The sequence below is a fragment of the Dermochelys coriacea genome, chromosome 10, assembly GCF_009764565.3.
Source record: "Dermochelys coriacea isolate rDerCor1 chromosome 10, rDerCor1.pri.v4, whole genome shotgun sequence".
Classification (NCBI taxonomy): Eukaryota; Metazoa; Chordata; order Testudines; family Dermochelyidae; genus Dermochelys; species Dermochelys coriacea.
The window spans coordinates 85,393,255-85,412,242 of NC_050077.1; the positions used below are offsets into that span (position 1 = coordinate 85,393,255).

At 56.8% G+C, this 18,988-nt stretch overlaps 1 protein-coding gene across 1 annotated transcript in view; it reads right to left on the reverse strand.

Moving 5' to 3' along the window:
* Positions 1–18,639, reverse strand: part of LOC119862491 (alanyl aminopeptidase, membrane) — a 33,303-nt gene extending 14,664 nt beyond the window's left edge. Inside the window, exons 1-5 of the mRNA XM_038419298.2 lie at positions 18,510–18,639; positions 13,032–13,639; positions 11,778–11,920; positions 10,856–10,992; positions 10,646–10,772 (exon numbers count right to left, since the gene is read on the reverse strand). Of these exons, the coding sequence (XP_038275226.1) occupies positions 10,646–10,772; positions 10,856–10,992; positions 11,778–11,920; positions 13,032–13,633 (1,009 nt within the window). The 5' untranslated portion in view covers positions 13,634–13,639; positions 18,510–18,639. The remainder of the gene's footprint in view (positions 1–10,645; positions 10,773–10,855; positions 10,993–11,777; positions 11,921–13,031; positions 13,640–18,509) is intronic.
* Positions 18,640–18,988: the final 349 nt, after the last annotated feature.

The window sequence follows — 18,988 nt, forward strand, 5'->3', positions numbered from 1 at the left end:
GAGGGGTTATCCCAAGGGAAGGGAAATCCCCATCACCCAGCTTAAGAGGGGACTGGAAATAAACCTATCCGCAGCTTTGATAAAAACCTCAAGGGAGCCCAGGGTTTAGAGCCCAGAGCAAAAGGGAAGGCAGGCAGGCAGTCTGACATCCCTGTGGAGCTCCTGGCCATCTAAAATCAACCTGCCAAAACAAGGTAACCCCACGATCCACGCCCCACCTGCCACAGCAAACACCACTCCCAGTGCCCCAGCAGCAGCGGTGCCCAGGCTGGAGGGACCCCATGTCCCACGTCACTTTGGTCAAGAAGAGCTGGGTAAGGGAGGAAGACAGGCCTCCTAGTAAAAATGTACATAAACTTTGGTTGAGTCCCCAGGAACTGGACCTTTGGCCAAGCTCCACCTGCAGTGTGAGGGTTGCAAAGGAGATTGTGCTGTGGGCATTTGGATCTGCTCCCCGCTGAGGCTTGACGAGGGAAGGAGGTTCTAGCCATGCCCAAGCAGACATATTGTAACTCACAGCCAGGAAGAGCACAGCTCTGCCTCGCCTGGCTTGTCTGTGGACTGCAGGGAGGGCTGCGAGGGGGGGGACGCCCTCAGTCCTTTGTCAGCTGGGAGTAAGGGGTGTGACAGGCAGGGCTGGCTCTAGGTTTTTTGCCGCCCCAAGCGGAGTGTTACCGAAGCAAAAAAAAAAAGCCGGAATGCCACCCCTTGAAAAGTGCCGCCCCAAGCATGTGCTTGGTTTGCTGGTGCCTAGAGCTGGCCCTGGTGTCAGGGGTATGTCCACTGTTGTAATAAGCTTTGTACAAAGGATGCCCTGGGAGGTATCACTCGAAAACGCCTAATTTCCTGATCAAATATGGGAAGATTCCACTGTCTGCTGTTACTACACTGCACACCTTACCCCAGTGCAGCCACTCCATTGTAAGGTGCGCGGTGTAGCCGCTCTCTGTCAATGGGAGGGAGCTCTCCCAGACACAAAATAACACCACCCCCAACGAGGGCTGATAGCTCCGTCGATGGGAGCGCAGCTTCCACCGACACAGCGCTGCCCACACCGGTGCTTTTCGTCGGTAAAACTTTTGTCGTTCACACCAATAAGCAACAAAAGTTAAAATGATGAAAGTACAGCGTAGACATGGCCTAACACATATTCCAAGGCTGGGGAGCAGCCAAACCAGTTCCTCAGAGACAAAAGGCCAGGTGACGCCTCAGCCAGGTATAAACAAGGCCAATGGGCCCTTACCTGCTACCTGGCCATTCTTTGGCAGGAAAGGGGGCAGGGGCGAAAAATCTACATCTTAGCAAAGATACAGTCTGGAGTTCCCATCCACACAGCCTGCCTGTTGCCTCGTTCCCAGCTGGAAATGCTTCTCAGAGGGGGGAAAGGACTATAAAAACCGGGGCAGACAAGGCAGTGTACCCCCCTGCTCTCTCTCTGCCCACTGATTCACTGCACCAGAAGGAACAAAGGAAGCAGACATTCAGGAGGGGAAGGGCTCCTGGCCTAAAAAGTTTGGCCAGCAAGATTGTTGAGAGCATGTGGTGAGAAAACCTTGGCTTTGAATTTAACCTAGTTTGTTGAGTTAGTCCTTAGCTGTGCTTTATCTTTATTTTTCTTGTAACTATTTCTGATTTGTATGGTTCATTCACTTAAAATTGCCCGCTCTATAGATAATAAACTTGTTTTATTGTTTTAAGCTAATCCAGTGTGTTTGAACTGAAGTGTTTGGCAAAGTCCATTTGGGATAACAGGATTTGGTAGGGTTGCCAATTTGGGTTGGACATATTCCTGGAAATTTCATCACATGACCTATTCTTTAATTAAAGATTCATCTTTAATTCCTGGAGGCTCCAGGACAAGTCTGGGGTTTGGCAGCCTTAGGATTTGTGCATTGTCATTTCTATTAATAAAAAGACAGACTTTGAATAAGCTTATCCTTTCCAGGAGAGGGCTGGGCAGTCCAGCACACACATTTCTGGGGAGAAATCCAGGACTGGGGATGTGTTGGGGTCACCCTGCAGTACAAACCCGGCTGGTAAGCGCCAAGGGGTGGCTGGCTGCAGCACACAGTCCAAGTGGGGAGTGACTTGCATGCTGGAGGCTGTTTGTGAGCAGCCCAGGACTGGAGGCTACAGCAGCAAAGCAGTGGACAGGGCACCCCAGTTCTGAGAGCAGGGGCAACACAGCTACTCACTAGTCCGGACTGTAGCCTGGGTGTGTCACCGAGGGGTTGGAAGACACCATTGCTCTGCTCTTAACTTCAGGGAGCCTCCAAAGGCCATTATGGAGGCTCAACAGGCTGATCCTTCCCTGGTCCAGAAGAGGAATCACACCCCAGCCAGGGAAGGAAAGGGTCCCTTTTTCCTAGGAGGTGGTTAGTTGTCCAGGGAGCCTTCCACAAGGGAAAAGAGATGCCCTGCTGAGGTTGGCAAACAGGTGTCTGTGCCCGACAAGCACAGGGCAGAGGTGCTTCAGGTGGGTCATGACTTTCCCTTTGCCAGACACTTAGGAGTGGAGAGAGGCTCCCACAGAATTGCTATTGGCCTCACATGTGTGAGACAGTAAGAAATGACTGTAAGAGTCGTGTCTTATGTCAGAAGCATCAGAGGTTAAAGGGATCCTGCGTGGCACCTTTGCAGCCACTGCCCATCATTAAGGAGGTGTTGCCAGAGTGTCTGTGAACATTGTGGGACCCCTACCCAGACCTTCCAGAAACCAACAATCTATTGGTTGTGGTGGGTTCTGCCCCAGGCACCCCAAAGCCACAGCTTCGTCTACCCCAGAAGCTGAAACTGTGGCTACTGCCCTCATCACCATTTTAGCAGAGTAGGGTTTCCCAGGGAAATCTTGTCAGACCATGGTGCAAATTTCATGTCTGTAGTTTTCAGAAAGTGATGGAAGCTGTGTGGAGTGAGACACATAAAGGCTGCCCCCCGCCCCCTCCCCATCATCCAGAGACCGACGGGCTGGCCGAAAGATTCAGCGGGACATTGACGTCTATGCTGAGGATGTGTGTTACCCAGCAGGGGAATAATGGAATGCGTTGGACCCTTATTTGTTATTCACATACAGGAGTGCGCCCCAGGGTCTCAGGGCTTGCCCTCTTTGATCTTCTTTATGGGAGACAAATGAGGTGACCCCTAGATTTGATCCGAGGCTCTTTGGAGGGCGGGACAGGGGAGGCAGGACAGCCTGGGGGGGGAGTCTGTCACTCCTGTTAAAGAGAATTGAAAGGCTATGCTGGACTTAGTGCCTCAGAGCCTTGACAAGAGTCAGGTGTCCCAGACAGCTCGGTTTGACGGGCATGGTGGAGAAAGGTCTTGTCATATAGTGACTTGGGGCTAGCGTTGATCCCAGTGAGGAAGAACACGGTGCGAGATTGTTGGGGGGGCCAATTTGAGGTGACAGAGAGAGTGAATGAATTAGGTAACTTACAATGCAATGACAACCCATGGCAGGAGAGCCGTGCAAACAGCACATAGCAATAGATTGAAAGCTTCCCACAACTGAGAGATGGGGGTGAATACGATTTGCTGGGCTGATGAAGGACCATTTCCTGCTCCTTTAATTGATCTGGCAAGAGAGAGGAAGGAAGAGACGCCTCTAGAAAGCACGGGTATCTGGGAGGGTTTGGATGTTGGCCCCCTTGAAAGACCACAGGCAGGTACTTTCCAACCTGCCAAGTTCAACTAACAAAAATGGGCATTCCTAGCAGTGCACGTCCTGCTACAGGAGAAATGCAGCCAGTCAGGATGAGGTGGAGAGTGTGCTAGGGATGGGGTGAATACTAAGTCAAAAAGCCCAGGAGCGTCTCCTGTTATAATGGTACCCAAGAGGGATAAAACCATGAGATTTACTCTGGACTTCAGAAAGGTCAATTGCATCACTCAACTTGACCTTTACCCCACACCCTGTGTGACGAAGTGGGACTGTTCTTAATGTTTCCTCTGAATACTGTAGGGGTGCCTCAGTTTCCCCTTTGCATTTCTTAAGTCTCTAGGTGGCAGGATAAGGGGGTGTAATTGTTGCAGAGCAAAGGGCCAGGGTACATAAATGGCTGACACTCTGTCTCCTCGCCACTGATGGACGGGGTCCTTCCCCCCTGCAAGGTGAGAGCTAAAAGGTTGGAGAACAAAGGAATCAGGTGATCTCCTGGCCCAGGAAAGGGACAAAGCCCAGAGGAGGTGGGGCTGGAGAGAGTTTCAGTTTGGGGCTGGCTGGAGACATGGAGTCAAGTGCAGACGTTGGTTGTCTGGCTCACTGCCCCCCAAAATGGACCCGGCTGAGGGGTCTGTTCTCTGCACCTACATGCTCTGTTAGACCATGTTCCTGTTGTCTAATAAACCTTCTGTTTTCCCAGCTGGCTGAGTCACGTCTGACTGCGGAGTTGGGGGGCAGGACCCTCTGGCTTCCCCAGGACCCCGCATGGGCGGACTGGCTGTGGGAAGCGCACGGAGGGGCAGAGGATGCTGAATGCTCCGAGGTCAGACCCAGGAAGGGGGAAGCCGGGGGAGCTGTGTGTCCTGCAGACAGGCTGCTCACAGAGAGGAGACTTCACCAGAGTCCTGCCTTGCTTCATAGGGAGCAGTTCCAGAGCATCACCTGGGGACGCTGTGACAACTAGTGGCAGAGGTGGGATGTACTGCACCCCGTGGATGGCACTTCCTGCAGTATGTGACTGGGGAGCAGTAAAACGAAGAGGGGTTAATGAGGACCAGGTGTGCTGAAGACGCAGAAAGGAGCGGTTTCGGGGAGGCGAAGGAGCTACGCTTAACCCCTGGAAGTGTGTGACCAGCGAGAAGGACTGTGCAGTAATGGGGTCCCCCAGGGACTGCGGTGAGCAGTCTCAGGGGCAGAGGAGCCTGCGGCTTGGCACTGGGAGAGAGAAGGACTTTTGCAGTAACAGGGATCCCCTGGGGATTGCAGCGAGCGGTTCCAGGGGCACAGGAGTCTGCAGCTCGACCCTGGCAAAGAGGTGGTGACCTCGAGAAGGGCTGGCACACTAAGGTTCTCCCTGGAAACAGTGGGGAGCTGAGAGCACACCAGCCTGTGAGTCCACAACAACTTGGGAAGAGCGGAGTGAGGGCCTGTCACCATCTCCTTAAGAAGGACATTGTGACCCTGTGTAGAAAGAGAGGGTTGCGCATTGGAAAGTTCACCAGGCACAGTTAATCGTGCAGCTGGAGGAGGATGATCACTCTAAGGAGCAGATTCCTGACTGAAATGGGGCTATAGCAGGATCTGGGAGCAGCTAGAGTAGTAGCCAGGCATCCCCAAGACTCCTGTCCTTGACCAGATTGGGGTCTTCACGATCGGGTTCCCCATCAGGGGATCGGAGACGGACGGGATAGGAGCTGAGTCTGAGAGAGCAAGAGGACTGTGAGACAGCGAGAGCCCGAGGAAGAGCTGCAGACACAGCAGCAGCATGAACTGGCGATGGTGGAGCGGAGAGGCAGAGGGGACCTCCCAGGGGTGAGTGGGAATAGACCCTGGGGTGCTAGGTCCGCAGGGAACCTCGATACTAAATTGCTGCCCCTGGTTAAGGAGGGGGGGATGTGGATGCCACCTCACTGCCTTTGAGCAGGCTGGCGATTTGAATGAGGGAGACCCTGCAGAAAAGCCCCGGTGTCTAGCTCCCTTGCTGGGTCCCAAGGCCATAGACTCCATCAGCCAGATGGGTGGGGAGGTGGACAGGTTCCCATTCCTGGCTCCAACCTATATGACAGTGTGGAGTTTCCTAGGGTTAGGCTCCTTGGACCCCCAGTGAGAGCGGAAGGTGATGGTCAATGGGGAAACATTCCTGGGGTGGCGAGATCCTGGGACAGAGGGAACTGTTGTCAGGCCCCTGGGGGTGCAGCCTCAGCAGATGCTGGGGGGTCGTGTGAATTGGGTGAGGGTTCCAGGGATGAAGCCCCTCGCCTTGCCTATGGCCCAGATCCCTGTGCAGACACAGGAGGGGTCAGGCTGGCTGGTCGTTGGGGTTCTCCAGGATATCGGCTGTGAGACCCTGTTGGGGGGTGACTGTGTCTCTTTGCATAATGACATGTTTCAGAGTAGCAGCCGTGTTAGTCTGTATTCACAAAAAGAAAAGGAGTACTTGTGGCACCTTAGAGACTAACAAATTTATTTGAGCATAAGCTTTCGTGAGCTACACACCAAATGCATCCGATGAAGTGAGCTGTAGCTCATGAAAGCTTATGCTCTAATAAATTTGTTAGTCTCTAAGGTGCCACAAGTACTCCTTTTCTTTTTGCGAATACAGACTAACACGGCTGCTACTCTGAAACCTGTAAGGAGAGCAGAGAGCTTGCTGCCTTCCCCACTGGGACAGCAAGGGCAGCGCTGAGCAAGGGGGGAGATAAGACCCCAGCTGAGTGAGGGGACCCACAGGCTGGGCAGGTCGGCTGCCAACCAGGTTTGCCTGGTCCAGAGGCGCTGTTGGGAAGTGATCCCACGGCAGGGAGGGAGCGACCAGGGACAGGGCTCAGCAGGGCTGTGACCCCAGGCCCAGCCCATGAGAGGGACCCCGGCCAGAGCAGGGGGAAGGCCGGGACAAGGGTGAAGCCCCCTGGAGACCCCTGCCCATCACAGAGGAGCCTTTCCAGAAGGTGGCCATGGACATAGTGGGGCCCCTCAGCAAGGCGACCGGGTTGGGGAAGAAATACGTCCTGGTGGTGATGGATTTCGCCACCCGCTACCCAGGGGCGGGGGCTCTGTCCTCCACCGAGGCAGACACCATGGCAGACACGCTGCTGAACATCTTCAGCAGAGGGGGGGTCCCCAGCGGGGTCTTTACAGACCAGGGGCCCAATGTTCTGTCAGCCCTGCTCCGGGGCTTGTGGAAGAAATGGGGGGTCTGGCCCACCTAGGCTCTGAGTAACACCCTCAGTCCAACGGGCTGGTGCAGAGGATCAGAGATTGGCCCATTCTCCAGACCAAAAAACAGGTCCAGGCCTTTATCGGGATGGGGGGTACTACTGGGGGTTTGTACCCCACTTTACCTCCCTAGCTACTCCCATCACTGAGCTATGTAAGAAGGGGAAGCCAGAAAAGGTGGTCTGGACCGAGCAGTGCCAGAGGGCTCTCTGTGCACTGAAGGAGGCTCTAATCGAGGGCCTGGTAAATCTGGTAAATCCGGACAGTGCCAAGCCCTTTTCAGTGTTCACCGATCTCTCAGACGCAGGGCTGGGCACGTCGATACTAAGAGGGGGAGACACCCCACTGGGTGCCCAAGCAAGAAGCTGCTGCCCTGGGAGCAGAATTACGTGGCTATAGAGAAGAAATGCCTGGCCATGGGGCAGGCCCTTAAAAAGCTGCAGCCGTATCTATTGGGCGGTGCTTTGCGGTGTACACTGACCCCTCTGCCCCGACACGGCTGCATCCAATGAAAGGGGCTGATGCCCAGCGGCGGGTGACAGAGACACCTGGCCAGAGAGTGGCCAAAGTCAAGATGGAGGCTCTTAACCAAGAGAGCCCGAATTGCAGCCCTCCAGACTGGAGCGCTGGGAGAAGACCCGATCCCAGTTTGACCCCCGGGGTTTTGGGGTGGCAAAAGGGCACGGGCTGCATAAACCTTCCCACATGTCGCCAGCAAGTGCCATCAAGCACACCCGACCCAAGGAAGGGCATAAAACTGGAAGGGCCTGGTGTAACTCCCACCAAGGAATGGGAGAGATGCTGGGGCATCCATGGTGGGTTTGAACTTCCCCAGGTCACCAGCTAAAGTGACCTCGCTCAGTTCGGTCTCAAGGGGGAGAGAGATGTGATGAAGTGGGACTGTTCTTAATGTTTCCTCTGAATACTGTAGGGGTGCCTCAGTTTCCCCTAGGCATTTCTTAAGTCTCTAGGTGGTGGGATAAGGGGGTGTCATTGTTGCAGAGCAAAGGGCCAGGGTACATAAATGGCCGACACTCTGTCTCCTCGCCACTGATGGACGGGGTCCTTCCCCCTTGCAAGGTGAGAGCTAAAGGGTTGGAGAACAAAGGAATCCGGTGACCTCCTGGTCCAGGAAAGGGACAAAGCTCAGAGGAGGGCGGGGGGCTGGAGAGAGTTTCAGTTTGGGGCTGGCTGGGGTCATGGAGTGAAATGCAGATGGGGTTGTCTGGCTCACTGCCCCTCAAAATGGACTCAGCTGAGGGGTCCTGTTCTCTGTACCTACAAGCTCTGTGTTAGACCATGTTCCTGTCGTCTAATAAACCTTCTGTTTTACTGGCTGGCTGCGATTCACGTCTGACTGCGGAGTTGGGGAGCAGGACCCTCTGGCTTCCCCAGGACCCCGCCTGGGCGGACTCGCTGTGGGAAGCGCACGGAGGGGCAGAGGATGCTGGATGCTCCGAGGTCAGACCCAGGAAGGTGGAAGCCGGGTGAGCTGTGTGTCCTGCTGACGGTCTGCTCACAGAGAGGAGACTTCCCCAGAGTCCTGCCTGGCTTCATAGGGAGCAGCTCCAGAGCATCACCCAGGGACTCCGTGACACCCTGGCTAGGGGATGACTGGATTCATTGCGGTGGGTGCAAAATTCATAAGTACTCTAGATTTGACTCAAGGATACTGGCAAATTCCTGATGCCCAGGAGAAGTTCATGTCCACAGGGGAATCTGGCCTCTGTAAGGTTATGCCTTGGGGCTCCCTTTCCGAGGCCTGTCAATGAGGTGCTGCAGGGCTTACAGACCTTTACCAAAGCCTTTGGAGATGCCTTGGCTATTTTGAGTGACTCTTGGCAAGACGACCGGAGCCAGGTTGGAATTGTACTGCAGAGGCTTGGAGAAGCCAGCCTCCCTGTCAAGGTGTCCCAGTGCAAGATGGGGCCCTCTTAGGTAACTTATTGGGAACACAGGTTGGGCAGTGGGTTTGTTCATCCTGATCCTTTCTAAGTAGAACCCATTCAGAATTGGCCAGCCCTACGAACCAAGCAGCAGGTCCAATCTTTTATCGGTCTGGACAGCTATCACCGGAGGTTTGCAAAGGGGTATCGTGGCCCCCATAACAGACCTTGCCAAAAAGGGGCAGCCAGCCTGGCTTGCATGCACCAGGCCTGGGAGAAGGCTTAAAGGACATAAAAGAGGGGATGTCTAAAGAGCCAGTTTTAGCCAGCCATGATTCAGCTGCGCCCTGAGGTGCCTAACACTGAGCTAAACACATGCTAATGCAGGCTGGGGCGGGGGACAAGGGGCCCCCATTATCTTCCTGGGTAAATAACTGACCCCATTGAACAGGATTATGCTGGCACTGAGAGGAAATGCTAAGCCATCGTTTGGGCTATTCAACAACTTAAGCCTTATCTGTATAAGAGAAGATTTAAGGTTTTAACGGCCCCTCCCTGATAATATGGGTGCAGCAGGCCAAAGGGACCAATTCCAGACTATTACGCTGGAGCCTAGCTATGCATCCTGATGACTTGTAAAGAAAAGGGGGACCCTGAGGCTTATTAGGGAGTGCCGGAGACCCTCCTTCTGCCCCTTTGGGCATTGGGAGAGTGATGCTGGCAGCCCAGATGCCAGCTCATGCCACGGTGCCCATGTCTCAGCTTCACGCTGCCAGGTGCCAAGCTGGGACTAGTCGGACTGAGTGGGGTGTTTTGTAAAACAGGCACTAGAATGATCAGAATGCGCTTTGTGTGTAGGCTCGTGAGCTACTGCAGTATGGTCCCATACTGTACAGGGGTAGCTGAGCGTTTGCATCCTGAGCACCTGTGACTGTGCGAATGACCAGACAGGAGAGAGACATGAACCAGAGCAAAGGGCTGACCCCCCACAGCAGGTGTCACGTCGTCCTCAGCAGGGACGGGCCGTCGACACTAGATGGACTAGAGTGGAACATTAAAAAGGACAAAAGACTGTTGGTTACTGTCCCTCTTATCCTCCTATGAAAACAAGTCATGCAAGTGGATTCCTCCCATCAGCTGAGTTCACAGCTCAGAGCACAAGACAGAAGGGAACTAAAAACCACCAACAAGAAGGAACTGAATCTCTGTGCTGCTTGGACTTTGGGGGGTAAGGTTTATAAGGCATAAGCAAGGGATCCCCAGCTGTTTAGGTCTAAAGTCCATCTAGAGTTTGCTGATTATAATAGCTTCTATTACCTTTTGAAACTTAAGACTGTAACTCATTGGTGTATCTATGTTTACCTGCTTTAACCTTGAAAATAACTCTCTGGTTTCTTTTTCCTATTAATATGTCGATATGGAGTTGATTATTGAATTGGCTACAAGTGCTGTCTTTGGTGTGAGATCTAAAGTGCAACTGCCCTGGGGTAAGTGACTCGTCCTGAATATTACTGTAATTCTTGGCTTAAGGGCCCCTCTACCACACAGGCAGGCTCCCCTGGGTAGTGAGGTGGATCAGTGCATGCAAGGGGACTGTCCATGGCTCCATGTTCAGACTGTCACAGTGCCTGAGAGGTTTACACTAGATAACTGGCTAGTGTAATCTAAGTACAGAACTCCCCGCCAGCCTGGGGTTTGTGCTCTGGTTCCTACCAGCCTGCCCTGAGGTTGTTACCCACGCTTGGGGTCCCTGCGGGCAACTTGACACCTTCAAATCCCCACAGGAGAGCACAGAACCCCTCATCCCCACGGGAGAGCCCAGCAGAACACAGCGCACGTACCCCCAAGCACACAGCAGCTGGCTTTTCGCCCGGGCACTCACCAGACTTGGGCAGTGGGTACAACGTGTTGTAATGTCTTTCGAAGAACTTGAGGATGGGCCCAGTCACGCTGAGTGCATAGTTCCCTTGTCCCGCTGCGATGGCCTTCGGCCGGCCCCAGATCCGGATCTGCAGGGGAGACTCGAGGCTCAGCCAAGGCTCCCCTACTCCACAGCCGACCCAGGCCGCTCCCGCCCCATGCAGCAACCTACCAGCACTTTGTCCTGCATGACCTCCACTGCCTGGAACTGGCTGACGATGAAGGCCAGCAGGTATGTGGACATCTTGGGGGTGGTCTGGAATTCAGTGATGTTCCAAGTGGTGCCATCGATGGTCTGCTGCCGGGAGCCTGAAAGAAGAGCCACGGCTCCATCATCGAGGCTCACATGCCTCCATCCCCACCCCAGAGCAGGGCACAGTCTCTCCTGGGAGCCCCTTTCTCCCCCACAGCGGGCGTGTAGCTCACTCCGCAGCGGCCAGGCTCCTTCCAGCCCCCAAAGCAGGGCTGCAATTCCCTGGTATGGCTGGAGAGCGGGCCCCTTGCATGGCCCTATCCTTGCCCCACCTTCGGGGGATTCCCCCCTTACTCCAGTTTGGTTTCCTGCTTTGCTTCCCTCATGCTTCTCCCCCCACACCCCACTTTATCCCTCTGCTGCTGGGGATGAGTGCTCCGGTCCTTCTGCCCCCCAACGCCGCCGAGCTCGGAGCAGAACGGCCCCAAGCCTGTGATGAGCAAGGAGGGGCTCTCACCGGGGCCTGCATGTGGGCATCAGGCTCAGGGGAGCCAGTGAGCAGCCCAGTGCTGAGCCCGCGTGAGAGTTCATCCCCAGCAGCCCCTTCCTCTTCTCTGCTGGCTGCTTCCCCCTGCTCCCCCGGGGGCCCCAGCTGCTCTGGGGCGCTGTGTGCACTCAGTGCTCAGCTGATCTCCCGGCAGCTCCATTTCACGCAGTGACCCGGCCTAGCCAGGGAATGTCCCCATGGGTCCCAGGGTGCAGACTCAGCCCAGGGCCCTGCTGGAGCCTTGGGGAGCCGAGGAAGCCCAGCGGGTACAGCCCTGGGGAGGGGCAGGAGGCAGGGTGGAGGCTGCTGGCGCAGGGCACACGGTTCCCAGCTGCCGAGTCCCGGCTCACTCACTCTCCACAGGCATGTTGGACAGCGCCCTGTGGTTGGGGCTGTGGATCAGCGTGACCTTGAAGCTGGCCTTCATGGCGGGCTCGTCGAAGCAGGGGAAGGCTTTCCGCGCGTCGGGTGCCTGCATCTGCGTGGTGGCCACGACCCTGCAATCAAAGGCAGCCCACTCAGCCCAGCCAGCCCTGCCACCTCGGCAGCCACAGCTTGGGGGTGCTGCAGGCAGGCCCAGGACTCCCCTGACCTCCTGCCGCTGGCGCCCCAAGGGGGCTGCTCACACCTGGGTTGGCTCAGAGCCCCCAGCGGGGTCTCTCTGCACAGGAGAGCCCCAGCCTGGAACCACACAGCGCTGCAAGCTGGGGAGGGGAGCCAGGCCTGGCACACAACAGGCCTGCAGGGCAATGGCAGAGCCACGGGGGGCAGCTGCAGACCCTGCCTGCCCTGCACTGGGCCTGGCCAGCACTGTTAGCCCCGGTCAAGTTGGCTGGGCATTAGCCACCTACGGAGAGACAGCCTGGCTAGGCAGGCTGCACCCGGGCCAGGGGAGCAACTGTGGGGAGGTGCCCGGTCAGGCAGGCTGGGCCCGGGGAAGGGGAATGGGGGGAGGAAGGACCTGGCCAGGCAGGCTGGGCCCGGGGGGAGTAATGGGGGGAGGAAGGACCCAGCCAAGCAGGCTGGGCCCAGGGGGGAGCAATGGGGAGAAGAAGGACCCAGCCCAGGGGGGATGGGAGGAAGGGCACAGACAGCAAGAGAGGTGACCCTACCCCAAAGAGCTCCCCCCAGTGACATTAGGGATGGGGGGGGAGTCCTGGGGCCCCAGGCTGCCCACCGCAGCTTGTAGGATTTTTGTTTCCAAATTTCACCAGGCTTTAGCCGGCACCAGCAGCTGCTGTCAGGCTGGCATACTCGGTCTGAAGGATGGGGGTACCCAGCCCCGAAGTACCTTGCAGCTCCCCTCCTGGACATGGCACAGGTCCGTGGCAGCGTATGGGGAGAAGCTGGACTGGGGGGGCGTGGGGACACCCTGCCCTTCAGGCATTTACATTGATTCTACCCCCTCAGCTGCAGCCTGCAGAATCATCACAATGGGAAGCAAGTGATCCAGAGCCTGCAGCCAGCCCCATACCTAGGGAACCCTGGACAGCTGGCACACTCCCGGTGCTGCAGGTCACCCCAAATTTTGCTGCAGTTTTGCCCCTTCCCTTGCCCCCCACTAGCCGGCTGCCCACCTCCTACTGTGGGGGCACCCAGGGGCCATACCTGGTCTCTCCATCCTCCACATACTCGCTGCGGTAGAAGCCAGCCAGGTCATCGGCCAGCTCCCCCGTGAAGCTGCTGACTAGCTCATAGCTCTTGCCTTTCTCCAGCTGCCCCTGGAGCTGCACCACCAGATACTGGGTCTGGGTCTCCAGCCAGGTATTTGTGATGGGCGGGGGGATGGAGCCATTCACCCCCCGCAGCAAGACGAGGAAGGCACCCTGCAGCGTGTAGTTGAGCTTCTTGCTGTGGATCAGGATGAGGTTGGTGGCATTCTGGCAGGAGAAGCGCACGGTGCTGTTCCCTTTGAAGATGTAGAGGCTGGAGGCGTCCCGGGTCAGGAAGGGCTGCAGAGTCACAGTGTAGTGCTCTGGGATCAAGGACTGGGGGAGTCTGAAGTTGTTCCAGGGGTTGGCAGGGCTGGCCGTGGTGGCCAGGGAGGTGGTGGTCACGTTGGCCGGGGTGGCAGTCACGCTGGACGCTGCATTTCTCTCCTTCTCCTGCGAGTACACGACGGAGAGGGCGATGATGGTGGCCACGGAGCTCACGCCCAGGATGATGCTCACGATGCCCAGGGTCTTGCTGATGAAGAAGCCGGCTGCCATGGTGCGCTGATGGGGAGGGAGAGGCAGGGCAATTGCAGGGCCAGGTTCACAGCAGCCTTTTATCCCGCGCTCCCTGGGGGCTCTCCGCTCGGGTTAATGGGTGAAGTATTAATAGGCGTGGAGGCTCACAAAGGTCACTGCAGCTTCGCAGCACCTAGGACAAGCACCCCATCCCACCCCACCCCCCCATCTGCCCTACCCGCTCCAAGAAGAAGTTAATGGGAAACAGGGCATCTGTGTGCAGCACCTGCAGGATCAGTCTCCTTCCAACAGGACCAGCACAGGTCTCCCACCACATGTGAAAATGTGTGGTGATGGTTAGAGCAGGGGACTGGAGTCAGGACTCCTGGGTTCTATCCTCAACGCTGGGAGGGGAGTGGGTGCTAGTGGATAAAGCAGGAAGGACCGAGCATCAGAACTCCGGGGTTCTAGACCCATGTCTGGCTTGTTCTGGGACTCTGGGTCCCATTAACCTCTCAGTGCCTCAGTTTCCCCTATGTGACATGCTTACAGTCACCTCCATAGTGTCTTATAGAAGATACCAGGAGGTAACTGGCCCACTCTACTCGGCCCTAGTGAGGCCTCAGTTGGAGTGCTGTGTCCCAGTCTTTAGGGAAGATGTGGAGAAAGTGGAGCAAGTCCAGAGGAGAGCAATGAACATGACACATGGTTTGGAAAATCTGCCCTGTGAGGAGTGGTTAAAACCCTGGGCATGTTTCGTCCTGAGAAAAGAAGCTGAGAGGGGAGCTAGGAACAGCCTGCACAGCTGTGAAGGGCTGCTCTAAAGAGGCCAGGGATCGTTTGCTCCCCATGTTCCCTAAGGTAGGGTCAGAAGCGATGGGCTTAATCTGCAGCCAGGGAGATTTAGGTTGGACATTAGGAAAATCTTTCGAATTGTAGAGGTAGCTCAGCTCCGGAACAGGCTGCCAAGGGCGGTGGTGGAATCCCCATCAGGGGAGGGTTTGAAGAGTAGGTTGGACAAACCCACGTCAGGGCTGGTCTAGGTTCACTTGGTCCAGCCTCAGCGCAGGGAGATGTATGTACTTGGTGACTTCTCGGGGGCCTTCCAGCCCTGTGGTTCCACAGACACCTACCTCGGCAGTGCTGAGGCCACCACCTGGCTGTCTCCAAAGTACCTCACGCTCCCGGGGGAGGCACAGAAAAAGCACAATGCATTGTCAGGATGTCAGTGTGTGCAACTCCCTGGCTGGTGTGCATTTGTGTGCATGCACCTGCCCACACTGATGAGCAGGCTCAGGCAGTGTCACCCACCACAACACCAGGAGCCCTTGCCTGCTCTGGAAACCCTGAGGTGGGGGTCCTGGGGGTACAGCATCTGCAGGCTGCTGTGGAGCTGGACACGTGTGAGAGCTCTCAAGACAGGCTGGGGTGGTTGCGGGCTCTGCCAGCCACCTGCAAGGCTTCCAAAGTCCATGATCTGCTGCACTGTGTAATAAAGTTTATCAGCTTATTGGGGGAGCGAATAATTTGCAGAGGCCCTGAACAAGGGCTCCTGAAAGTGCGTTCTCACTTCCCGCATGCCAGTGCCAGTCAGAGAGAAGCCACGCCAAGGGGCATGCTCACAGGCTCAGGGGCCCTGGGCAGTGCCCAGAGCAAGCCTAGGCAGGTCTGTAGGTGAAGGGCCTTGAGTGGCTGCTGCTGTGCAGGCCCTGTGCTGAAGCAGGACTGTTCTTAATGTTTCCTCTGAATATTGTGGGGGTGCCTCAGTTTCCCCTATGCAGTTCTTAAGTCTCTAGGGGGTAGGATAAGGGTATGTGATCATTGCAGAGCCCTAGAGGGCAGGTGTGTGCAGGGGTCTGGACACAGAGAAGAGCCAACACCCTATTTCCTGGCAACTGATGGCCTGGGCCCCTCCTCTGCAAAGGTGCTGACTGAAGGTGTTAGGGAACAAAGATCAGGTGGCCTCCTGGCCCGGGAGGGAAAGAGAGAAAGGCAAGAGGAAAGGCTGGAGAGTTTTCAGTTTGGAGCTGCTGTGGAAATGGAGGGAGGCCCAAATGGACCTCTGGCCTCCCTGCCCCCCAAGATGGACCTGATTGAGGGGTCCTGTTCTCTGTACCTACAAACTCTGTGTTAGACCGTGTTCCTATTGTCTAATAAACCTTCTGTTTTACTGGCTGCCTGAGAGTCCCGTCTGACTGCGAAGTTGGGGGGCAGGACCCTCTGGCTTCCCCAGGACCCCGTCTGGGCGGACAGGCTGTGGGAAGCGCACAGAGGGGCAGAGGATGCTGGATGCTCTGAGGTCAGACCCAGGAAGGGGGAAGTCGGGTGAGCTGTGTGTCCTGCAGACAGGCTGCTCCCACAGAGGAGACTCCCCCAGAGTCCTGCCTGGCTTCGTAGGAAGCAGTTCCAGAGCATTGCCCGGGGATGCCGTGACAGCCATCTCCTCAGCAGGAACTGCTTGGTTCCTGGTGCCCCACATCCTGAGTCCTTGCAGATTTGTGAGCCTGCAGCACCAGACCCCTGGGTGCAGGAGCTGGGAAGTCATGTGGGACGCGTCTGCAAGGCAGCTCTGCACTGGGAAGTCAAGGCACTTAGCAACCCTATCTGAGCTCTAGGACAGCACCACGACAGTGCAGGGCATGGGGCCATGGCCTCTCAAGCCAGGCAGCCTGAGGCACACCCCCATTCTGGGCCCTGCTGGGAGCCACCCCAGGGAGTGCACTGAAGTCCTGGGGCTGCCACCCGCCCCAACTGGCGTGGGGCAGCAGTGGGGAGCGAGTGGCGCCAGACCTCAGTGCAGAGCCAGCAGGACTCTGGAGAGGATGTTGTGTGGAGCAAACATTGCACTTTGCAACATGTGGCAAACCCATTCAGCCTCAGCACTCCTGGGCCGGCCCCCTTCCTGCAGCTTGGCTCGGGCACACGGCAACTCTGTGAATGAACCAGTGAACGCTGGGGAGGAACCTTCTCAGCTTCCCCTGCTTATTTTCTGCGTGGTGGAGCCACATCCATGGCCTTCCCCTCCGCCAGGCTCTCCCGGAGTTTGCTGCCCCAGCCTGGCGCAGCTGGGGAGCGGGGCCGTTCCCAGCAGCCGGGCTGGACTCAAGGGCCCCTGCAGCGGTTCCCACGCCAGGAGCTGGGCGCAGGCTGGAAGGATATGTTCAGACGGGGGAAGATTTGCTTTGGCAAAAGACACTGACAGTTTCCAAAAGCAAAATATCATGATCCCATCCCCAGCTGGGAAGCAGCTCTCTGCCCCCCTGCCGCTGCCCCAGAACCCCAAGCCCGGGAACCAGCCCCAGATGTTTCCACAGGCGTGGAGCTCACACCAGAGATTAGCTGTAGGGACAGAAGCAAGGTTAGGCTGCAAATGACCCTGGCTGGAGCTATCTCTGGAGTCGATTTCTGGGGCTGGGAAGGGTGGGGACCCACTGGCTCACCCCCCAAGTTGCATGCCCAGGCCAACCCCCACCCCCCAGCTCGCATGCCCAGGCCAGCCCCCCAGCCCCCTTATCTCACACCTCTCCCAGCCCTCCCAGCCAACTAACACACATAAACGCCTCCCACAACTTGTTCACACAGAATAATCCCCTCCCCTCTGTCCCACACACCCTCGCTCCCCACCCCGCACATGTCTCCACTGCGCCATACCCCTAATGTCACCCCAGGTCTCACACACACTCTCCCCTCCACCCATCACACCCCTTCCGCCCCGCCTCACACACACACCCGACACACACACTTCACCACCGTGCACACGCTGCCCTACAATCCATGCATGTCATGGACTCACTGCCATGTGCCCCATGCACGTCAACCCAGGTCACACACCCCATAGCCATATGCTCACACTCCCCCCATGCACACCCCATTACACACCTGCCTCACACACCCCCTGCCCCCCAAGCACACCCAGTCAATTCAGTTCCATTCAAAGAAACTTTACTGGCAGGATGAATTCAACAAGTGTTGCCAAAGTGCAGGGAAAAGCCCAACCCTGTGGTCTGAGTCAGGGGCAAGGACACCTCCACACCCACAGATCACTTGCTGTTTGGGGGTTGCCCCCGCCATCAGCCCAAACACTTGACCCTAATCTACCCCAGCCTTTCAAAGGGAGAAGGCACTTGGTCATGCTGGGTGAAAACAAGTGTGTCCAGGGGTTGGAGGGGGGGGGGGGAGAGACTGAGTTGTGTAGGCTGTGTGTCTGTAGGGAGAGTGTATGTGGGGGCAGGGTGTAAGCATGTGTCCAGGCTGTAGGGGGTGTACAAGGTGTGTGTAGGGTGCGTGTGTGTGTAGGACTGTGTGGGGTTACGGTGTGTGTGTGTGTGTGTGTGTGGGGTGCGCAGGGCATGGGGTGGGTAAGTAGGGTATAGAGGAAGGTATGGAATATGTGGGGTATATGGTGTGTGGCTGTGTGTAATGGAATGTATGTGTGGTGCGGGGCATGTGTGGAGGGACGTACGGGGGCATATGGGGTGTGCAAAGTGTACAGTGTGTGTGAAGGAGGTATGTACAGGGTATGCAGGATGCATGTCTGTAGGGGATATGGGGGGTGGAGCGTATGGGTGTGTAGGGATGTACAGGGTGTGTGCACAGGGTATATGGTGCATGTAAGGGTGTATGGGGGATGCAGAGGGCTGTGCAGGGGATATGATGTGTGTGTAAGAGGGTGTACAGAGGGTGTAGGGAATTTACAGGCTGTGCAGGGTGCATGGTGTATGGTGTGTGTAGGAGGGTGTGCATAGGGGGTGTGCAGGGGAGATGGATTGTGTGGGGGGTGCCTGGTGTGTGTAGGGGCTGTGCAGGGGAGATGGATTGTGGGGGAGGTGCACAGGGGCTGTGCAGTGGGTGTGGGGAAGCGGGGACGGTGCTGGAGATGCAGCAAACCCAGCCAGAGCAGGAGGCTCCCACTCACCTTTGTGGCTTCATCCCCAGGGTGCGAGCTCCGAACTCCGCAGGGGCTGCTGCCTCCAGTCCCGGCTGGCCTGAGCAGGGATGTGGAGCCACAGGGCTGTGGAATCTTCCTCCGCCCCCCCTCGGCTGGCCCCAAACAAGCAGCAAAAGAAAGTTTCCTCCCAATGGTCCAGGGGAAGTAACTTGACCTGAACCACACTCACCACCTTAACCCCTGCACTGCTGGCCAGCCACCGCCAGGCTCGGCTGCCAACAGGGCACTGCCCTGGGGAACCTCACAGCGTGAGCAGGCCTGGCACGGCTGGCAGGGCCCTGCAGCGAGGGACGTGCCATGCGTCGGCTCCAGGGCCCGGGGAGCGCCCATGTTGCTGAGCTGGGGCCCGCGCTGGAGGCTGAACATCGGATTCTGACCCACAGATATTGTGGTGCTGGAGTCCCCCTGCCCACAGATGGTGCCTCCCTCCCACTGCTCCCCAGAAC